The sequence below is a fragment of the Chiloscyllium plagiosum genome, unplaced genomic scaffold (assembly GCF_037043375.1).
Source record: "Chiloscyllium plagiosum isolate Xiang-an unplaced genomic scaffold, Cpla_swu_hap1 HiC_scaffold_2, whole genome shotgun sequence".
In the NCBI taxonomy this organism is placed as follows: Eukaryota; Metazoa; Chordata; class Chondrichthyes; order Orectolobiformes; family Hemiscylliidae; genus Chiloscyllium; species Chiloscyllium plagiosum.
Window position 1 is genome coordinate 5,540,526 of NW_028270140.1, and position 21,001 is coordinate 5,561,526.

General features: G+C 42.1%; 1 protein-coding gene across 3 annotated transcripts in view; it reads right to left on the bottom strand.

Moving 5' to 3' along the window:
• The window catches only part of carm1l (coactivator-associated arginine methyltransferase 1, like), a 118,211-nt gene that overhangs the window by 10,490 nt on the left and 86,720 nt on the right, over positions 1-21,001 (bottom strand). For all 3 annotated transcript variants that reach the window (XM_043718619.2, XM_087994402.1, XM_087994409.1), the window contains 5 exons: positions 14,804-14,885; positions 14,136-14,221; positions 8,912-9,001; positions 7,380-7,517; positions 3,207-3,296 (listed from right to left, as the gene is read on the bottom strand). In XM_043718619.2, the coding sequence (XP_043574554.1) occupies positions 3,207-3,296; positions 7,380-7,517; positions 8,912-9,001; positions 14,136-14,221; positions 14,804-14,885 (486 nt within the window). The remainder of the gene's footprint in view (positions 1-3,206; positions 3,297-7,379; positions 7,518-8,911; positions 9,002-14,135; positions 14,222-14,803; positions 14,886-21,001) is intronic.

Below are 21,001 nucleotides of genomic sequence, written 5' to 3' on the forward strand. Positions count from 1 at the left end.
GCCTGAGGCGGGAACTGAACCCGGGTCTCTGGCGCTGTGAGGCAGCAGTGCTAACCACTGTGCCACCGTGCCACCCGTGCTGGGCCAGGTACTGGCAGGTGGAACTAGATTGAGTTGGAATATCTGGTCGACATGAATGTGTTGGACCGAAGGTTCGGTTTCTGTGCTGTACATCTTTATGACTCTGTGACTAATCATTAACAGATTTGGTAAAAAGCTGTAGTCCCAGTACAAATCCCAGGGAAATTCTCGCTCCCAGATCTCAATACAGATAATCTTACCCCAATGTCCCTATTCTTTCTGAAGACTTTATAGTTTGGAATATTTAGCTCCCAAGATCAAGTTGTAGGAGTGTCTGCAATGGCTATATCATCTGACCCCATAAGGTCAGGTGTTTCCACAGAAAATTCATTGCACAGCAAATGGCCATTCAGTCCATTATATCTACACCAGCTGTTACGTTATCTACCTGCCCTTTCTAATTCCACTTTTCTTCATCTGGTCCATTGTGTAACAGATACACAGCACTTCAGGTGTAGAACCAAATTCCTTTGAACTGAATCGAGTGTATCCACATCAACCACCAAACTGGATAGCGATGCACCCTCTGTGTGAGAAAATCTTTCCACATCTCCCCTCTGATCTCTCTAGTCATTGCCTGAAATTATATCACTCGTAAATTATATCACTGCTAAGGCAAACAGGTCATCCCTGTCCACTCTATCTTAGCTCCTCATTATTTTGTTAGACCTCATCCTGCAGCCTCCTTTGTTCTAAGGAAAACAACCCTCGTCCATTCAATCTTTCATCGCAGCTAAGTGTAATTTTCAATCACGAGCAATAACCTGGTTAACCTCCTCTATTCTCGAGAGCAACTGCGACCTTCCTGAAATGTATACTGTACACAAAACTCCAGCTGTGGCCCAACCAGTTCCATGGAGATAGTGAAGACTGCAGATGTTGGAAAGTCAGTGTCGATAAAATGTGGAGTTGGAAAAAGCACAGCAGGTCAAGCCACATCAGAGGAGCAGGAGAGTCAATGTTTCAGGCAGGATCCTTCATCAGGACTGGGGAAGGATCCTACCCAAGATATCAACACCCTAGCTCTTCTGATGCTGCTTAACTTGCTGTGCGTTTTCCAGCTCCACATTTTATCGACTCTTATCTGGTTCCAGTAATACAACCCTGTTTTTGTATTCAATTCCTTGCCCAATGAAGAACAGTATCCTGTTTTTTTTAAACTGCCTTATCTCCCAATCTTTCACCTTTGGGCACCCAAACACATATACTCCAACATCTCTCACTTTCTCTACCCCTCTCAAAACCCTCCCGTTTATTGTGTAATCTCTTACTTTGTTTGCTCTCCCCAAGTGCGTTATTTCACACTTTTCTGGGCTTGAAGTTCATTTGTTGCTTTTCTGTCCACTCGTCCATAGCCTCGATATCACTCTGCAGTCAATAGCCACTCTCCTCACAATCAACTACCAGCTCTTGTTTCATTCCCAATTATACATTTAAGTCCAAGTCATTGAGATATACCATAAAGAACACAGGACCCAGCACAGCTCTGTGGAACACCTCTGCAAATTGTTCTTCATTCATAAGAACAGCCACTGACCAATACCATTTATTTCCTGTCACTGAGTTAATTTAGGATCCAACTTGCCATATTCCCCTGTATTGCACTGGCTTTAACTTTTCTGACTAATGTTATGTCATATGCATTTATAACTGTGTAACTCACGTCACCCTCAACATTTCTTGTTTTTAGGTTTCCTCAATAATTTCACTAAACTTATATAATGCAACTTCAAGCAAATATTTTAACCCGTATGTCTACATTAGTAAAGTAATAGAAGCCTTGTACCTGTGTTTTGAATCATACTATCCCTACAGTGTGAAAGCAGGCCATTCAGTCCATACCAACCCTCTGAAGAGCACCCACCCCTTCTGTAACCCTGCATTTCCCATGGCTAATCCACCCTAACCTGCACATCTTTGGACTGCGGGAGGAAACCCACGCAGACATGGGGAGAATGTGGAAACTCCCCACCGGCAGTCACCCAAGGCTGGAATCGAACCGGGGTTCCTGGTGCTGTGAGGCTGCAGTGCTACCCACTGAGCCACCGTCTAGCACTGGTTTCCACATTCTCAACCTTTTCAGATCATAACATGCAGACCTCAATTATTGACAATGTTTTGATTCAATGGTGGTCAAGTGTATATAAAAAGGAGTTTCTGGGGAAAAAAATTCCACACAGAAATAGTATGATCACAGCAAAATACATCAGGGCAGAGTGACAGTGGCAACGAGAAATTCCCACTGGAATGACAGAATTAAGAAGGAATAGAAAAAATAAGGGGGGGAATAAATTAATTATAAATCCATAACATGACTTGGGAGCCATATTCAGTACCTACTTCCCAAATAAGGGTGTAGAGTGATGCTGAGCAGTATAAAAACGGATTATGAGAAGGAGATAAACAGAAATAAGAAACTAAGTAGCGATTAATATTTTTTGTATATTTAATTCACACTGTTAAATCTGAAATCCAAAAATTACGAACCTTTTAATGTTTATGTTGTGCAGCAGAATTAGGTTACACTGATAATTTTTCTTTATTCATTCATAAGATGAGGGCATCACTGACTGGGCCAGTATTTATTGCCCAACCCTAATTGCCCAGAGGGCAGTTCAGAGTCAACCTCATTGCTGTGGGTCCGGAGTCACATGTAGGACAGATCAGGTAAGGATGGCAGTTTCCTTCCCTAAAGGGCATTAATGAACCAGGTGGGTTTTTTTGACAACTGACAATGGAAGGGCTTTTGCCCGAAACGTCGATTTCGCTGCTCGTTGGATGCTGCCTGAACTGCTGTGCTCTTCCAGCACCACTGATCCAGAAAATGGATTCATGGTCATTGTTAAGCTCTTACTTCCACATTTTGTTAAGGGGCTTATGCCCGAAACGTCGATTCTCCTGTTCCCTGGATGCTGCCTGACCTGCTGCGCTTTTCCAGCAACACATTTTCAGCTCTCAGGATTAACAGCCCAGTGACAATTTGACTGGGCCATTGTCTCCCCCATTACTGTTTACTCCTTTGTTTAAAACATTTCATTAGCCAGTAACTCTACTCTATTGTTGATATTATTTTAAGAAACACTGTAATAGTGAGCTATTGCCTTTTACGGTATCAAAACGCTTACCTGAAGAAAGGATTCTTTAAGTCTAGGAGGTTTCCAGATTTGAAGCCAGTTTGGTCCATCATACCCATAATGTGAATATCATAGCTTTGTCTAAGATGGGAAAACAGAAGAAAATCCAAGTAATCTTACTGTCATCATCTCTGATAAAAGTTTAAAGGGACACAACTTTATTAAAACTGGGAAAATTGTAGATAAATTGTCTTCTCATTCCTATTTTGACAGAGACTTTGAGAATATTACAATCTACTGATATAGCTTCATTTGTTTCATTCATTCATGGGATGTTGGTGATTGGACAAGCATTAATTGTCCAGTCCTACTTGCCCTTAAGAAGGTGGTGGTGAGCTGCCTATAGTCCATGTGCTGTAGGTAGACCCACAAAGCCATTAGGGATGGAATTCCAGGATTTTGACCCAGTCACAGTAAAGTAATAGTGATATATTTCCAAGTCAGGATGGTGAGTGGCGTGGAGGAGAGCTTTCAGATTGTGTGTATCTTCCAGATGGAAGTAGTTGTGGGTTTGGAAGGTGCTGTCAAGAGGTTTGGTGAATTTCTGCAGTGCATCTTGTAGTTGGTATACACTGCTGCTCCTGAGTTGTGGAGGGAGTGGATGTTTGTGGATGTGGTGCCAGTCAAGCAGCTGCTTTGTCCTGGATGGTGTCAGGTTTCAGTGTTGTTGGAGCTGCCCCCATCCAGGCAAGTGGGGAGTATTCTACCAGGCACTCTCTTGTATAACAATGTTATTTCCTCCATTCTCTCCACCATAGAAATTCTTTGACTAACTAATTTTCAATCAGCTAGCTTTAAAAAGAGTCAATATTGATGCAATGCATGAATGCTGAATGCTGTTTGAATGGCTGGATACAAATAAGTGCATCTTTTTTGTTATATATTCAATTGTTAGAATCATAGAGTCATACAGCATGGAAATAGATCCTTTGGTCCAATCAGTCCATGCCAACCAACTTTCCCAAACTAATCTAGACCCACTTGCCTGTGTTTGGCCCATATCCCTCTAAAGTTTTCCTATTCGTGTACCTGTCCAAATATCTTTTAATTGGTGTAACTGTATCTGCACCTACCACTTCCTCTGGCAGTTCATTCTACACCCGAACCACCGAAAAAGTTGCCCTTCAGGTCCCTTCCTCCTCTCACCTTAAAAATGATTAGATTAGATTACTTACGGTGTGGAAACAGGCCCTTCAGCCTAACAAGTCCACACCAACCCTCAGAAGAACAACCCACCTAATACCCATTCCCCTACATTTACCCCTTCAACTAACACTACGGGCAATTTAGCATGGCCAATTCACCTGACCTGCACATTTTTGGACTATGGGAGGAAACCGGAGCACCTGGAGGAAACTCACACAGACACTGGGAGAATGTGCAAACTCCACACAGGCAGTTGCCTGAGGCAGGAATTGAACCCGGGTCTCTGGTGCCGTGAGGTAGCAGTGCTAACCACTGAGCCACCGTTCCGCCCACAAAATATGCTGTCTACTTTCGAATGATCCCACTACAGGGAAAAGACCTTTGCTACTCACCTTACCTCTCCCCCTCATGATTCAATAAACCTCCAGAAGGTCACTCCTCAACCTCTTACACTCCAGCCTCCGCTTATAACTCAAACTCTCCAGCTCTGGCAACATCCTGGTAAATCTTTTCTGAACCCTCTCCAATTTAGAAAGATCCTTCCTATAGCAGGGCAGCCAGAACTGAACACAGTATTCCAAAAGTGGCCCCACCCACATCTTGTACAACCTAAAGATGATATCCCAACTCCTGTACTCAACAAATGCTTTCTTAACCACACTGTCTACTTGTGATGCAACTTTCAAAGAATTATGTACCCAATCCTCTAGGTCTCTCTGTTTGACAACACTATCCAGGGTCCTACCATTAACTATATAAACCTTGCCATTAACTATATAAACCTTACCCTTGTTTGTCTCACCAAACTGCAATACCCCGCATTTATCCGAATTAAACTCCATCTGCCACTCTCAACTCATTGGCCCAAATGTAAACAAAGAAGTGACAGTCCTTTTATTTGAAGATGATAATGTGTACCTTGCTGGTTGTCCTTTCCTGTGTAGTGAGACATTCTCCCACCTTACCACTGTGAACTTAGTGCTCTAAAACATTATGCCATTGCATTGACCTCTTTTTATACCTTTTTAAATCATCCAGGTTGTGATTTCCTACTGCAGCCTGGAACAGACACGAGGTAGGGACAGCAGCTGCACTGACCACCTATACCTGTTAGTGTGACGCTGGGATCTTTGTACAGTTCAGGCCTTGTTCTTCAATTTTCCAACATTCACACAGGCCCAGCAAGATGCATGCAGCAACTAACCAACGCTCCTTTGTCCAAAAGCTCAACCTCTACGACCTTGAAGGACAACGACTGCATTGCATGGGAACAATACCACCTGCTAGTTCCCCTCCAAGCCGGATTTGGAATTATCTCTCTGTTCCTTCAAAGGTCAGGTCAAAAATCCCACCTTCATAAAAGCACCAAGAGTGTGTACATATACTCCTTGGACTACAAGCTCATCACCATCCTCTCAGTTACCATTAAGGAATGGGCAACAAATACTGGCTCAGCCAGCCATGCCCACACCACATGAGAAAGCTAAAGAAGGAACACTGCCAAAGGGTTGTGGTCACCAAGTGATTGGTTCTCTCAAAGCTGACCCATTCTGGGAGAGCAGGAGATTGGTTGGTTGAGGAGTGAAACTCAAAGTCTGCAGGTGGCCGTCTGTTTTTTCGTGTGAATTTACTGAATGACTCCCCAAATTAAGAAATTAATAGATTTTCCTTTTGTAGCTTTAACACAAATCACAACCAACCAATTCAAACATGATGTAACAGTGCATTAGATCTCAAATATAAAAAAGTACTTTTTACTTCAAATAGTCAATGACAAGATACATCTTATGCAACCAAAGACATCTAATTCGCTCCCTGGAAAAAGATGGCACATCGTAACTATGCCATTCTAGAATATACTGGTCATTATTCATGCAGGGTAAGTAAGGAGTTCTACTTAACAATAACACGGACTTTTGAATCGAGTAGGTATAATTATTACTATCAAGGCATACTTCTAAGAACCCTCTTTCTCTTGGGTCAATACAATTCTGATGGGGTAGCTTTTTGGAATTCCCTTACAACTGACCAACTTGCAACACTTCAGTTTAGGCTTTGACCACTTCTGATAAAGCACACAACTCTGCTTGCACATTGCCTATCAGATTTACCGCGTCAGTGTGTTAAGCACCTTATGCCTCAAGCTCTCTTTTGTGTCTGCCGACCACATAGCTTTCACATCAGAACTACCATCATGCTCAGACAGTTTCCAGGTTAGACAGTTTCCAGATCACATTTCTTAATCTTCAAGGAAGTTAAAATTGATTTCTTCATAATTGATGAAAACGCACAGTCCTTTTCAAACGTTCTTTCAAGCTATTACAGATTCCACAGACATTTAAAGATAAGTACACACTTTCCTTATGGACCTAAGGGACAACATTTTCACACAGAGAGTGGTACGTGTATGGAATGAGTTGACAGAGGAAGTAGTGGCGGCTGGTACAATTACAATATTTAAAAGACAGTTGGAGGGGTATATGGATAGGAAGGATTTAAGATGGATATGGGCCAAGTGCTGGCAAATGGGACCAGATTAGGTTGGGATATCTGGTCAGCATGGACGAGTTGGGCTGAAGGGTCTGTTTCCATGTTGTCCATCTCTGATTCTACTGGTTCTAGGCCAAAAGCTGTCACATGTTTGTGTCTGAGGATTCTACAAGAGAGGGCCATGTGTCAGGGAGTTATATCTGCCAGTTACGGGCCGGTGAGATGCTTGCTCATTTCCTGGTCTACCAGGAAAATTGCAGGAGGCAGGCCTTGGATATCAATGAAATGGTTAAGACAACAATGTCACCCCTGCAGAACAACCAACGGCTAGCTCCCAACCATCCATTTCACCCCATTCCTCAGACTCCAAACATTCAAAGTGACTGCACTCAAAGCATGTTCACTCTTTGTCTGGCTAATATATATATTTTCACAAACTTATTATCTGTCCCTCTTATAGCATGTCCGTACCAACTAAAAACATAACTTTAATGTGTTATTTACAGGTCAATGCATTTTGATTCTCACCGTTTATTAGCCACAAGTAAGACCTTCCCTGAAAATGTTTCACCTTCTTTGGCAATCAATGGTGTCTGTAGGAGGCATCGCACTTGATACCAGTGGGTCAGCGGTTCAGCAGGAGATGTCGATAGCCAGACTGTTTTTCTGAAAAGGAAAGATTTTATCCATTAAATATCTGAAGTGTGGTTGCTGTTTTACTAAAGTAATTAACAAAAAGGGTGAGCACAGTGTGACAGAACAGCTCCTTTAACAAGGCTATGCAGTCCTTGGTGTTTTTTTAGAGAGGTCGTATACAACACACACTCCGAAAAGTCTGGAGGTGAAGGGTTTTAGGGTCAATTTGATAATAGCTAACAGATATTGCCTCAGGCAGAAGGCTTTCAAGTTTAAAAAAAAACACTTGCACAATGAAAGGGGAGTGGCCAGTTCTCCCAGCTCAGCTTTTCTCTGGTTGGGTTTTTTTAGTGTAATGTGAAGAAAGGTCGTTGGACGCACAGAAGCAGGTCGAGGCCGGTACTGTCTGACTTCTCTCCTGTAAGACCCTGTGATCGATTTTACCTTTTGTGCCAAGGAGTGTTTATGGGATTGTTGCAAGTATTTGGAACAGCATCATTAAGTTGGGATAGTCTGTTGGGTTTTCGGATAGGATAAGTTATTCAGTATTCTGTTTTCTATTGTTCATGTTTCATTCAGTAATTTTGTAAATAAATTGTTTTTTTTCAACAAAGTAGTTTGACCAGCTGCATCCCTCCTGGAATATCCACTGTCCACCTGCTTAAAACAACTAGCAAAATGAGGATCTGGGCTACTTTCTTGATATGTTTTGAGGGGGTCTGGCCTGGTCCATAACAATAGTCACATTAAAAAAAACTTTTACTGGTCAAGACAAGTACTAATGAGCACAGATGGAAGGGGGTTTTTAACCACATCAGTAATAGAACTGAGTGCTCTGTTAAAAGTTCTTGATAGTACTGGGACTCAATTCCCATCTAAACCTCCTGCCTTTCACCTTCAAATTATATCCCTTATTTATCAACCCCTCAAGGGGAAAACCTGCTTTCTATCCGTCCTGCCCATGCCCCTCATAATCTTATGTACCTCTCTACCTTTTCTGCTCCAAAAATAACCATCTGAGCTTATCCAGCCTTTCTTCATCACTGAAATGCTCCATCCAGGAAGATTCCTGGTGAATTTCTTGTGCACCCCCTCCAGTATAATCACATCCTTCCTGCAGTACTTCAGCTGTGGTCGAAACAAAGTTTTGTACAACATCTTGGGATTTTTAAAAAAATAAAGGCTCTGTATCACATTGTTGCTATTACTTGGTAGAAGAGGCATTATTATCCTCCTGCAAATAACAACCTGTGATCAGATAATCCGACATATTTCCTGGATAACAGTAAAATGCATTTCTTGGGGAATGTGAGTTCAGTCACTGTTTTTTTGTCACATTTCTAAAACAGAAATGTTAATTATTATAACAGAGTACAACCTCCTTGAGAGAAAATGGGATATTATGAGAAGCTAAATACACTTACTGTGTACCCACAAATGCCACATCAAACCAAAATGCTAAGCCATGGACTGGTCCAGACTGAAGAATCTGGAAGACAAAGGGGATCTCCATTCTGCAAAATAAAAATGAATACTGTTACTATTCTTTGGAATAAAAAGCTATTTATTAGGATTCTGATTAACTGAAGAAATATACAAGGAATACTGCAGCATTTTCATAATACAGCTGGCTTTCAATCCTGCACAGAACAATAAATCATATACAAGTAATTTACTAACCCTACTGTCTCTGTCATCTTGTCCACTTGAAGCAAAGATCCGAGACTCACGTGCATCTAATTTTCTGCCCATTTAGTTAGAAGATCTCTTCACCATTCAAATAAAAACAAATCCATTTACAGGATGTGGGCGTTGCTGGGCAGGCCAGCATTTATTGCCCATCCCTAACAGCCCAAAGGCAGTTCAGAGTCAACCACATTGCTGTGGGTCTGGAGTCATGTGTAGGCCAGACCAGGTAAGGATGGCAGTTTCCTTCCCTAAAGGACGTTAGTGAACCAGATGGGTTTGTTTTCCCAACCATTAACATGAGATTCATGGTTAGACTGTTAATCGCAGACTTTTATTGGGTTCAAATTCTACCATCTGCAAGAGTGGGATTCACACCCAGGTCCCCAGAATATTATTTGGGTGTCCCATTCATTATGAAATAATAATACCACTATGCCATCGCCTCACAATAGTTTCCCCCACAAGATTCACAAAATTACTTCGAAGATCTCCTTTCTCTCTGAAAAGACAACAGTTTGAAGTCAGTTCCTAATAAGCAAAGTTTCATTCTGAGAATTCTTAAAACAGACATTAAATCGGATATCTCACCACTGTATAGCAAAGGAAATAGAAATGTGCAATAATACGCTCAGCGGGTCTGGCAGCATCTGTGGAGAGAACTAAGAGTTAATGTTTCAGATTCAGTGACCCTTTGTCAGACCCATACTGATGGAGGGTCATTGGACCTGAAACATTAACTCTGCTTTCTCTCCACAGATGGTGCCAGACCTGCTGAGCTTTTCCAGTAATTGTCTCTTTTTGTTTCTGATTTTGACATTGCAGTTCTTTGGTTTTTTTTTTAAACAATAACACGCACTTTTCAACATGAAGGAAAACTGAGCAAACGCAAAATCTTAAGGTAAATTCTGACACTGGGTACAAAACGTAGGAAACGCCTTGTGTTCATTATCGACATTCTACATCCAGATGATGACAAATTTCTCTCTTGTCACTGATATCACTGGAAGAGGTTTATAAAATGATGAGAGACATGGAAAAGACAAATAGACAAGGTCTTTTTCCCAATGTCGGTGAGTCCAAAACTAGAGGGCACAGGTTTAAGGTGAGAGGAGAAAGATTTAAAAAGGGAGCCAAGGGGTAACATTTTCACGCAGAGATTGGTGCATGTATGGAATGATCTGGCAGAGGAAGTTGTACCGGGCTACTTATTCTCTGTTGCAAAGAAAACAGGCCAAGCATATGGATATCAATGTCAGGGTGTACAGGAGTTAGGAGGTCATGTTGATGCTGAACAGGACATTGGTTAGCCCACTATTGGAATACTGCACTCAATTGTGGTCTCCCTGCTACAGGAAGGATTTTTGAAACTTGAAAGGATGCACAAAAGATTTACAAGGATGTTGCCAGGGTTGGAGGATTTGAGCTATAGGGAGAAGCTGGGGCTATTTTCACTGGAGCGTCGGAGGCTGAGAGGGTGACCTTATAGAGGTTTATAAAATCATGAGGGGCATGGATTGGATAAATAGACAAAGTCATTCTGGGGAGCCCAGAACAGAACAGCACAAGTTTAGGGTGAGAGGGGAAAGATATAAAAGAGACTCAAGAGGCAATGTTTTCACGCAGAGGGTGGTACGTGTATGGAATGAGCTTCCAGAGGATGTGGAGGAGGCTGGTACAATTGCAACATTTAAAAGGCATCTGGATGGGCATATGAATAGGAAGGGTTTGGAGGGAAATGGGCCAAGTGCTAGCAAATAGGACTGGATTAGGTTGGGATATCTGGTCGGCATGGATCTGTGCTGTATAACTCTATGACTTTACTCTCAGACAGTGATTATGCTAGGTACTGCTGTCTAAAAAGTCAAAGTAGAACTGAATCTTTCACTGAAGTGTAATCTGCGGTGAATTTAGTGGAACGGTTCTCTCTGTGAGGCGGGGTAAGGTTTCTTGCTGTTTTTATTGCCATGTGAGCCCTTGCGCTGAGAATCTCATCCTATTTCTGTCCCAGATTCAAACCTGCAGAGGAACTCGCATAAGGAAGTCCTTCATAAGACCTTTGGGCACGCGCAACCTTCCAAAGCAGGAAGCTGCCACCTCTAAGCTGTGTAAGAGGTGACAGAGAAGGGGAGACTGGCATCACGTTCCTTGGAGGGGGATGGGAAGTTGTTGTGGAGTGGAGAAGAATCTTCTTCCTGGTGGCTGAGCCACTGCACCATGCCAGTGTGGGCAGAGATTGCTTCCCAAATCGATGCCATCACCAGGTTGAGAGGAAATGGCAGCACAGTATGAAAGAGATCAAGGATTTTCTCTGCCCCCACCAGGGTGAGCGTAATACTCTGATCTCTGTACCAGCATACCCACTTCCCATGCAGGTGTAAGCTCTGATACTCCCTCTGCCGCACTCACTCTCATTACCCCCCACTGACCCATGCCCTCCACTTTCTCACGGAGCACTTCCAACACATTCACCCTCCATGCACCTGCCTTGATAGCCATACCATACACTTTCATCTTATTCATTCAACTCTTTTATATCATTACAAGAGAAGACATCCCATAACAGCCTGTGCCATTAGGCAGGTGGTGCATTGCCAGGTGTCCATCTCCTCATCGCTCTGTGGAAAGGATTTTACCCGAGGCAGGATGTGGGGATGTGGGGATGTGAAGACATCCATGATCTGAACCTGAATGAGTAATACTTGTCACCTCATTGCAACAATCACGTGAACCAGGGAACAGTATAAGAGTAGGGAAGTTTAACTGCAACTCGACACGGTGCTGGTCAGACCACATCTGGAATACTGTGAGCAATTCTTAAGGGGCTTCACAGGGTAAATGCTGAGAGAATGCTTCCTTCATGGAGAATCTAGGACCAGAGGGGATAGCCTCAGATTAAAGGGGCACCAATTTAAGACTGAGATGCGGAGGAATTTCCTCTCTCTGACGGTTGTGAATTTTTGGAACTCCTTGCCACGGAGATCTGTGGAGGCAGAGTGCCTGTGTACAGTTAAGGCTGAGATAGATTCTTGATCAGTCGGGAATCAAGGGTTACGGAGAAAAGGCAGGAAAGTGGACATGAGGAATGTTGGATAAACCATGATTCTACTGAATGGTGGAGCAAGCTTGAGGGGCTGAATGGCCTACTCCGGTTCCTATTTCTGATGGTCTTAAACACCATTACTAACCAATGTCTGCAAGACTTTCTGCCTCACAGGTAGACCCATCTTCCCACAGACCAGCCCACCTTGACTATTAAGGGGGGAGCATTGCATCGTGGAACACTAACAGTAACAGCACTTCACTGGGCTCATCTCTGAACGTGAGCGAGGGAGAAATACCTGAAGACACTGGAACCCTCAACACATCTCAGTCACCCAGTGCCCTTTGCCTTCGCCCTCCCAAAGCACCAGGACAAACAGGCTCCACCCCATCCACCCAACACGACAGCTCAGTGCACCAGAGCAGGAGGGACAGGAAGTAGGACATTGTACACACGGGCAATAGCTGGAAAACTTATACATAGTTTGTCAATCATTATATCTGATGCAAATAATTTAAGGCCTAAGATGATGGAACAGCAGTCAGTCATTCAGCTCCTATACCACCATTCAGTAATGTCATTGCTGATCTGCTCATCCTCAACTCCAATTTCCTGCCTTTATCCCCAGGACTCTTGATTGTCTTACTGAGTAAAAATCTGTCTGTCTCAGTCCTGAATACACTTAATGACCAGCCTTGACAACCCTCTGCAGTAAAGAATATGACAATTCACTACCCTTTGAGATGAAATTCCTCCTCACCTTGGTCTTAAATATGTGACCCTTATTCTGAGATCATGCCCTCTGGTCCTAGACTCACCCACAGGGGGAGATAATCATGTTCTTAAATCTCCTTAGAATTTTGTAGGTTCCAATAGGTCACCTCTCAAGCACTGTGTACAGGATCGATCCCCTTACTCACAGAAGGATATAAATGCAGTGGATGTAATTTGGGGAAGGTTTACTAGACTAATATCTGGAATGGGCAATGCCTTTTAAGAAAAGATTGGACAGGCAAAGCTTGTATTTGTATTTGTTCAAAAGAGTAAAGCGTGACTTAATTGAAACATGAAAGATCCTGTGCCACGTGGAAAGGATGCTACCTCATGGAACATAAGAATTAGGAGGTGGAGTAGGCCATTTGGCCCATCAGGCTTGCTCTGCCATTCACGAAGATCCTTTTATGGATTCAGCTCCACGTACCCGCCCACCCACCACGACCATTAACTCCTTCACTGATCAAAAATCTATCTTTGCCTTAAAAACAGTCAACGAGGTAGCCTCAACTGCATCACTGGGCAGGGAATTCCACAGATTCTCAATCCTTTGGGTGAAGAGGTTTCTCCTCAACTCCATCCAAAATCTGCTCCCCCTTATTTTGAGGCAATGTCCCCTCGTTCTAGTTTCACCATCCAGTGGAAACAACCTCCCTGTTTCTCTCTTATTTATTCCCTTCATAATTGTTTATGCTTCTATAAGATCCCCCCTCATTCTTTGAAAGGGAGAATATGGTACTAGGGGTCACAGTTTCAAAATAAGGGATTGCCCATTTAAGGCCGAGGTAAGTAGAATGTTTTTTCACAGAGAGCCGTGAGTATTTCTAACTTTGATTCTACCTGTAGACTTTCCAGACCATAGGGATGCTCTCTTATTAGGGAGAGGGAAACAACTGGCGGTGGTTTAACCTGTGGGTCACTACACCTCAGGGTGAGGGGAGAGGTTGAGAAGGAAAGTCTTTCATAGAAACCTCAGCTGGTGCTGGGAATTGAACCCACGCTGTTGGTGTTACCCTGCATTGTAAATCAGCCATCCAAGCTAACTGACCCAGCTCCAAGTGCACATGTTTGCATATAATCATATCTATAGTAATTCAGCAATTATCACAGAACAAGTTGGAATTTCAATCGCAGCATCCACTTACCGATGCAAATCATCCTCATCGGACTGTAGAAAATTTACCGTGTACTTGACAGACCGTGCCATCAAAATGACAACATCAAAGGTATCCTAGGTAGGAAATGCCAAATAAGTTGTGTTGATGGCCTAAAAATATTTTGTTCTAATTTCCACTAGAACCTGATAAAGCTCAATAATCTCTCCAAGTCTATAAAGTAATATGTGATTTGCAGCAATTTGACTTTCAGTTGGATGATTAATATATTCTTCAGAAAAAAAAAGACACTGTCCTGTTGAAGAATACTTGAGTAAAATGGTAAATATAATAGCAGCATGCAGTCCCCAGCTCTAATCTCCGTGGTACATGCTGGAGTTTTAGAAGAGGAAGAGGTGATGAAGGGAAATCTGAGCTGAGGAGAAACGTCTTCACCCAGACAGTCTGTTGAATTCATTGCCCTGGAAAGCGGTCGAGATCAAAACACTGAATATTTTCAAGAAGGAGATAGATACGGGCCTTAGGACTACAGGGAGAAAGTGTGAAAGGGGTACGGAGTTGGACAACCACCCATGATGGTATTGAATAGCAGAGATGGTGTGAGGGACTGAGTAGAAAGTGTGTAAGCTTAATAATTTCCCATTAATATCTCTGACATTCATTCTCATCTGCACATAGAGGCTGACAGTCCTACTTACTACAATCGGCTGACTGAAGTACTCTTCCATAGCTGCATTGCAAAGGCCAGTCAGATTAATCCCATGGAAACACTGCTGGTACCTGGAGTAGGGAAGATGATCAGCATATTCAACAAGGGAAACCGTTAACAATTGTAATTCCAGTAGTAATTATGAGCTTGGTCTTAGGAGCCTACCTATGCATGTGTGATTCTATCGTGGATTCAGACTGAAGATGTAACTCCCAACCTGTTACTATGGGGCAGTTTTCTGTGAGTGGCTAATTTCTGGATTTACCTGTAAATGTTATTGGCAGCAGCTGAAGTTGTCACATCTGAGAGTTTGGTAACACAACACATTGTCACATACTGTAAAAAAAACTGCACGATTTGGTTGTATTATCATTGGAGAGCTTTACATTGGGACTTTTTTAGCCACTTGGAACTTATTCATCTAACATACCAATTTTACTTTCTTCCCTTGAAGACGCCCATCTACTGTTTAAATGAGTCCAGTCTCCTGATCGGGATAACCTGTCCTTGATGAGCAATTGCAGCAGTTGATCTGTTGAAGAACTGTTTCATGGTCATTCAAATCGCTGCGCTCAGGTCCCGTGGATAACACATCTCTGAATGTGGTGTCACAAGCTACGTTTTTTGGTAGCGTTGAGTCTGTGAAATACCTCTATCTGTTACCCTCGGAGACATCTTGTGTTAAGGTTGAATACCGTACCTCCTTATCACTCATTCCTCAGGAATCAGCAGAGTCACATTAATTCAAAGTATTCACTTTGTATTCCAGGTATGACGTGACTAATCCATGGTATACTTCTGGCATGATTCTGAGGATTTCTACTCAAATGACTTTGTGATGTAATTCACTATTCTATGTGTTATCTTGATTGCTGCCTTTAGAGATGGTGTCTTCAATATTCTTCCTTGACAAACTGTGGTCCATTCTTCAAGTACACACAGATGATTTTTTTTTGTGTGCAATATGCATTTTTATTTATCGTAAGGCAAGTCTGAAGCATCTTCAGTGAGAGCGAGGCAATGGCCTAATGGCATCAACACCAGACAATTAACCTCCAGGTAATGTCCGTGGCAGATGGTGGAATTTGAATTCAATTTTAAAATAACTACTGCCAATAGTTGGAAAAAAAACCCATCTGGTTCACTAATGTCCATTAGCGAAGGAAATCTGCCATCTTTACACAGTCCGGCCTACATGTGACTCCAAGCAGTCTGGTTTATACCCTTTGGCAATTAGGGATGGGCAATAAATATTGGCCGAGCCAGCAATGCCACATCCCAGTGAACAAAATTTAATAAAAGGTGCTGAGTGAGTGATCCATTAAGTCAATCCTTCTGTGGTCCTCAGTATAACAGACGTAAGTCTTCAGCCAATTCGATTCACTTTGTGTGATATCAAGAAATAACTGAAAGCATTGGATAGTACAAAGACTACTGGCTCTAACACAATTCCAGCTATGGTACTGAAGATTTGTACTCCACAACTAGATCTGTCCTATTCCAGTGCAGCTGCAACACTGGCATTCAGGTGCCTTGGGGAAGATTGCTCAGACACGCCCTATTCATAAAAAGCAGGACAGATCAAACCCGGCCAATTATCACCCAATCAGTTTACTCCCAATCAGTACAAAAATGGGTGGAAGATGTCATTGTTACTGTATTATTGACCAGAAACTGAATGACAATAGTCATATAAATAGTGTCAGAGGGTTGACATTTGGTGGTGAGTAACTCATTTCCTGACTCCACAGAAACTGTCCACTGTCTCTAAGACACACGTTGGGAGTGTAATGGAATATTCTTTACTCTTCTGAATGAATTCAGGTCTAACAACATTCAGGAGGCTACAAACCATCCATCACTAAGCAGCTTTTTTAAATGGTATGCTAGACATCACCTTCAACATTTTCCCCCTTCACCACTAATATAAAATGGGAGTATTGAATGCCATCTGCAAGATGCACTAGAGTCACTTATCAAAACTACTCCAACAGTACCTTCCAATCCTGCAACCTGTGATGATGATATGACTTTAAAAGGTTATTTCGTCCTTTTTTTTTTTGAAGTGAGGTTGTAAGGCAGCGATAATGAGCTCCAAAACCACTCGAAGCTTGGGAGGGCTTGAGTTTTTTTAACGTTGAAACAATAGAAGCAGCCTGGATGGGTATTGCCAGATCTCACAGACCACAGTTTCTAGTTGTTTTTTAGCTTTTAAGTTTCGCTTTAAGCAGTTGTTGTTGTGGGTTTCAAGAACTGGAAGCTATCTTTGTCTCTCTGTTACAGCCAAAAGCTGGGCCTCCCTTCCTAGGCTGTGAGACTAAATCTGATTTTCTGAATTGACCTTTTTGCTAAAGGGCATGTTACTATATTGGAACAGTTAATTAGTAATAGTTCCTGTATCTATTATTCTGTTAAGCTTTCCAGTAGAGTTGTTATTCTAAATTCCTCTGTATTTTAACTACAGTGTTTAAATAAATTGTGTTCTGCTTAATCTTGAGTAATTTGACCAGTTGCATCGCATTTGAAACACAGCACTACACATTTGCATTATAAATAAGAAAAAGTTAGGTCTAGGCTGCCTTCTTAAAATATTTTGAGGGGGTCTGGTCTGTTCTGGTCTGGCCCAGAACAATCCTCTTCTATCTTAATAAGTGACGACAGTAGATGCATGGGAACACCATCACAGGCAAGTTTCACACTGTCATTAGAACCACACGCCATTCCTTCACTGTTGTCGATCAAAATCCTGGAACTTTCTCCCTAACAGCACTTCGGGTGTACCTGTGCTACATGGATTGCTATTGTTCAAGACACACTGACTCTGTCTTCAAGGGCAATAAGGATGGATAATCACTAATAACTGACCAGCCCACAACACCCTCATTCCATGAATGTATAATAAAAAAACTTCACTTTGTATGAATCCATTTTAAACATCACTTGCTACTGATGAACATCAGTGTGTCACCCCTTCCCCTCTCAGTAAGATCATTGCTGCCAGCTCAGTCCATGTTTCCCATAGTTTGCTGTCATCTGTACATTTTACTTCCTGAATTGACTGTAACTTCGGATTATTTATACACATCAGGAACATAAAAAAGAGAAGCCAACACCAAAATCCATTTGCGTGATTCCTTGCGTAACTGTTTCCCCCATTTGACCTTGTTCCTTTTATAATAACCAGCTGCTTCAATCCCTTTAACCAGTTACTAATCCATATCCATGGTTTAGAACTGATCCTCATTATTTCCTGAGATTTTTAATCCTCCTTTCTATAAGAATACTTCAAGCATTTCCTTGAATTATGTTTATATCTATCCTTTCAAGTTCTTTTAATATAATTAATCTCTATTTGAAGCCAATCTTCCCCCAGTCTGCAGTTCTCTTCTCCTTATATACGATGTAGTAGCAATCTAAAAACAAGACAAACATATTTATGGAAGTACTCTGCAAAATTCAACTCACATCCAGTTTAATGATGCAACTTCCCAAATCGCTTCAGGCCTCACAGAAAATATTTCAGCGAAATGGTAACTTGCATAGCATATCAACATCTGCTCTCACTTCAGTGTTTCACATGAAGTACTGAAGACAAGTGAGAGTGTTCTTTTTCAGCATATGCACACAGCTCACACAAACTTCAAATACATCATTCTCCATTCACCGAGGGTAACCTAAACTGTAGCTTTGTCAGTTATGTAATGTATGAGGGTTATTTTTGGTGAGCATATTAAATATTAACTGGCAAGTGAGATCCAGGAGAGCATTTATTTGATTTTAACCAGCTTCAGCCGTTGCTGAGTAGTTTCTCCACACTGGATGCCACAATTTTAGTGGAGGATTGTTCATAGGCTGGTTTACATGGGTTTGAAAGTCACTCTAGACAATTGAGAGAACTCCTGAGCAAATTCCTGGCACATATGTCTTTGAAGCCATTACTTTTCTACAATTTCCCTTGGACTCCTTTTTGCATTTTGTCCCCATAGAGATGTACAGCACGGAAACAGACTCTTCGGTCCAACCCGTCCATGCTGACCAGGTATCCTAAATTAATCCCGTCCCATTTGCCAGCACTTGACCAGTATCTCTCTAAACTCTTCCTGTTCATATACCCATCCAGATGCCTTTTAAATGTTGTAATTGTACCAGCCTCCACCACAGCTTATTCCATACACGTGCCACCCTCTGCGTGATAAAGTTGCCCCTTAAGTCTCTTTTACATCTTTCCCCTCTCACCCTAAATCTACACCTTCTAGATCTAGACTCCCCACCCCAAGGAAAGGACTTTGTCTATTTACCTTATGCATGCCCCTCATGATTTTATAAACTTTTATAAGGTGACCCCTCAGCTTCTGATGCTCCAGGGAAAAACGCCCCAACCTATTCAGCCTCTCCCTATAGGTCAAATCCTCCAACCCTGGCAACATCCTTATAAATCTTTTCTGAACCCTTACATGTTTCACAACATCTTACCTATAGCAGGGAGATCAGAATTGAATGCATTATTCCAATAGTGGGCTAACCAATGTCCTGTACATCAGCAACGTGACCCTCCAACTCCTGTACACATCCTGAGATTGATATCCGTATGCTTGGCCTGTTCCTTTGCATCCGAGAACAACCAGCCCAGTACAATTTCCTAATTTTTCTTTCATGAAACATGAAGCAATGATAGACAACTTTAGTATCTGACAAAGACATATATGAGTGCCTGATGACTTTGTACCAGACCAAGTCTAGGTTTTACATCTCCCAAAATTTAATTCTATGTAAGCCAATGGAAAGAAAAGTCAGATTTTACACTATTGCACAAAGTCAAGATATGATTAGATTCCCTGCAGTATGGAAACAGGCCCTTCGGCCTAACCAGTCCACATCAACCCTTCGAAGAGTGACCCACCCAATTCCATTTCCCTATCCTATATTTACCCCTGACTAATGCACCCAACACTACAGGCAATTTAGCATGGCCAAATCACCTGACCTCCATATCTTTGGATTGTGGGAGGAAACCCACACAGACACGGGGAGAATGTGCAAATGCCATACAGACAGTTGCCTGAGGCGGGAATCGAACCCGGGTCCCTGGCGCTGTGAGGCAGCAGTGCTAACCACTGAGCCACCATGCTGCCCTATACCCAATAACAACTGTCATTTCAAGTATAAATCCATATTTTGGATCTTTCCAAAAAGAAAACTTTAACGTTTTCTTATAAAGAATGAAAATTAGCTAGTCTCTAATACAGAGATCAAACTTCATAGGGGAAAACATTTCTTGGCAGCACATTGGGCGGATCTTCTATCTTTACTTGTTGAAAACATCTAGATGTTAGATTAGAACAGATTAAGTCAGAGTTAGCTCTTTCGTCAGGTGAAACCCCTTCACCTGATGAAGGGGCAGTGCTCTGAAAGCTAGTGCTTCCAAACAAACCTGCTGGACTACAACCTGGTGTCGTGGGACTTTTCTGACTTTGTTCACCCCTGTCCAACACCACTACCTGTACATCACAGATTAGATTAGATTAGATTAGGATTTCAGGGATTTTTGAATTGTGATGACACCAACACAGCCACACAATGCACTTTATTCCAAGGAATAACTAGGAAACATAGGCTTCAGTGAAATGCTGTCAGTGTTGACTTTAGCATAAATGTGGGCATTCATCTGTCAATGATAGTCTGATAGAAAACTGATTTGGAATGTTTCCAAATGCTGAAATGTCTGCTCCTGTAGAAACCTGTGCTGTACACAATTCATAAAGCTCTATTCACAAGGAAACCACATTCCTGTGATGGATCATTTGCACGCTCGGCGTCATATCCCATGTATCTAATTACGAGTGGAAGGAACAATTTTTAAACAGTGTGGTTAGATGCAGGCCTTTGCTGCTAATCTGAAAAGTAAATTCTAGCCTGAATTACCAAGGAAGTTAAATCACCATAGACACTTCAGAGAGGTCACATCTGGACTACCAACCCATTTCCAAAGGAGGTGTAAGTGACCTTCCTTCATCCAAAGAAAACTTCAGACTTCTTTCCTCCCACCAGTTTCAGCTTTCACTTCAACGGCTAAACCCTCACTTGGGAGTTGAGCCCTGTTTTCAACAAACGTTGGCCTATTCTGGCAATAATCCACACCCTCAGCCTATAAAAAGCAAATTCTCCCCAATCCACTGAGAGACAACGT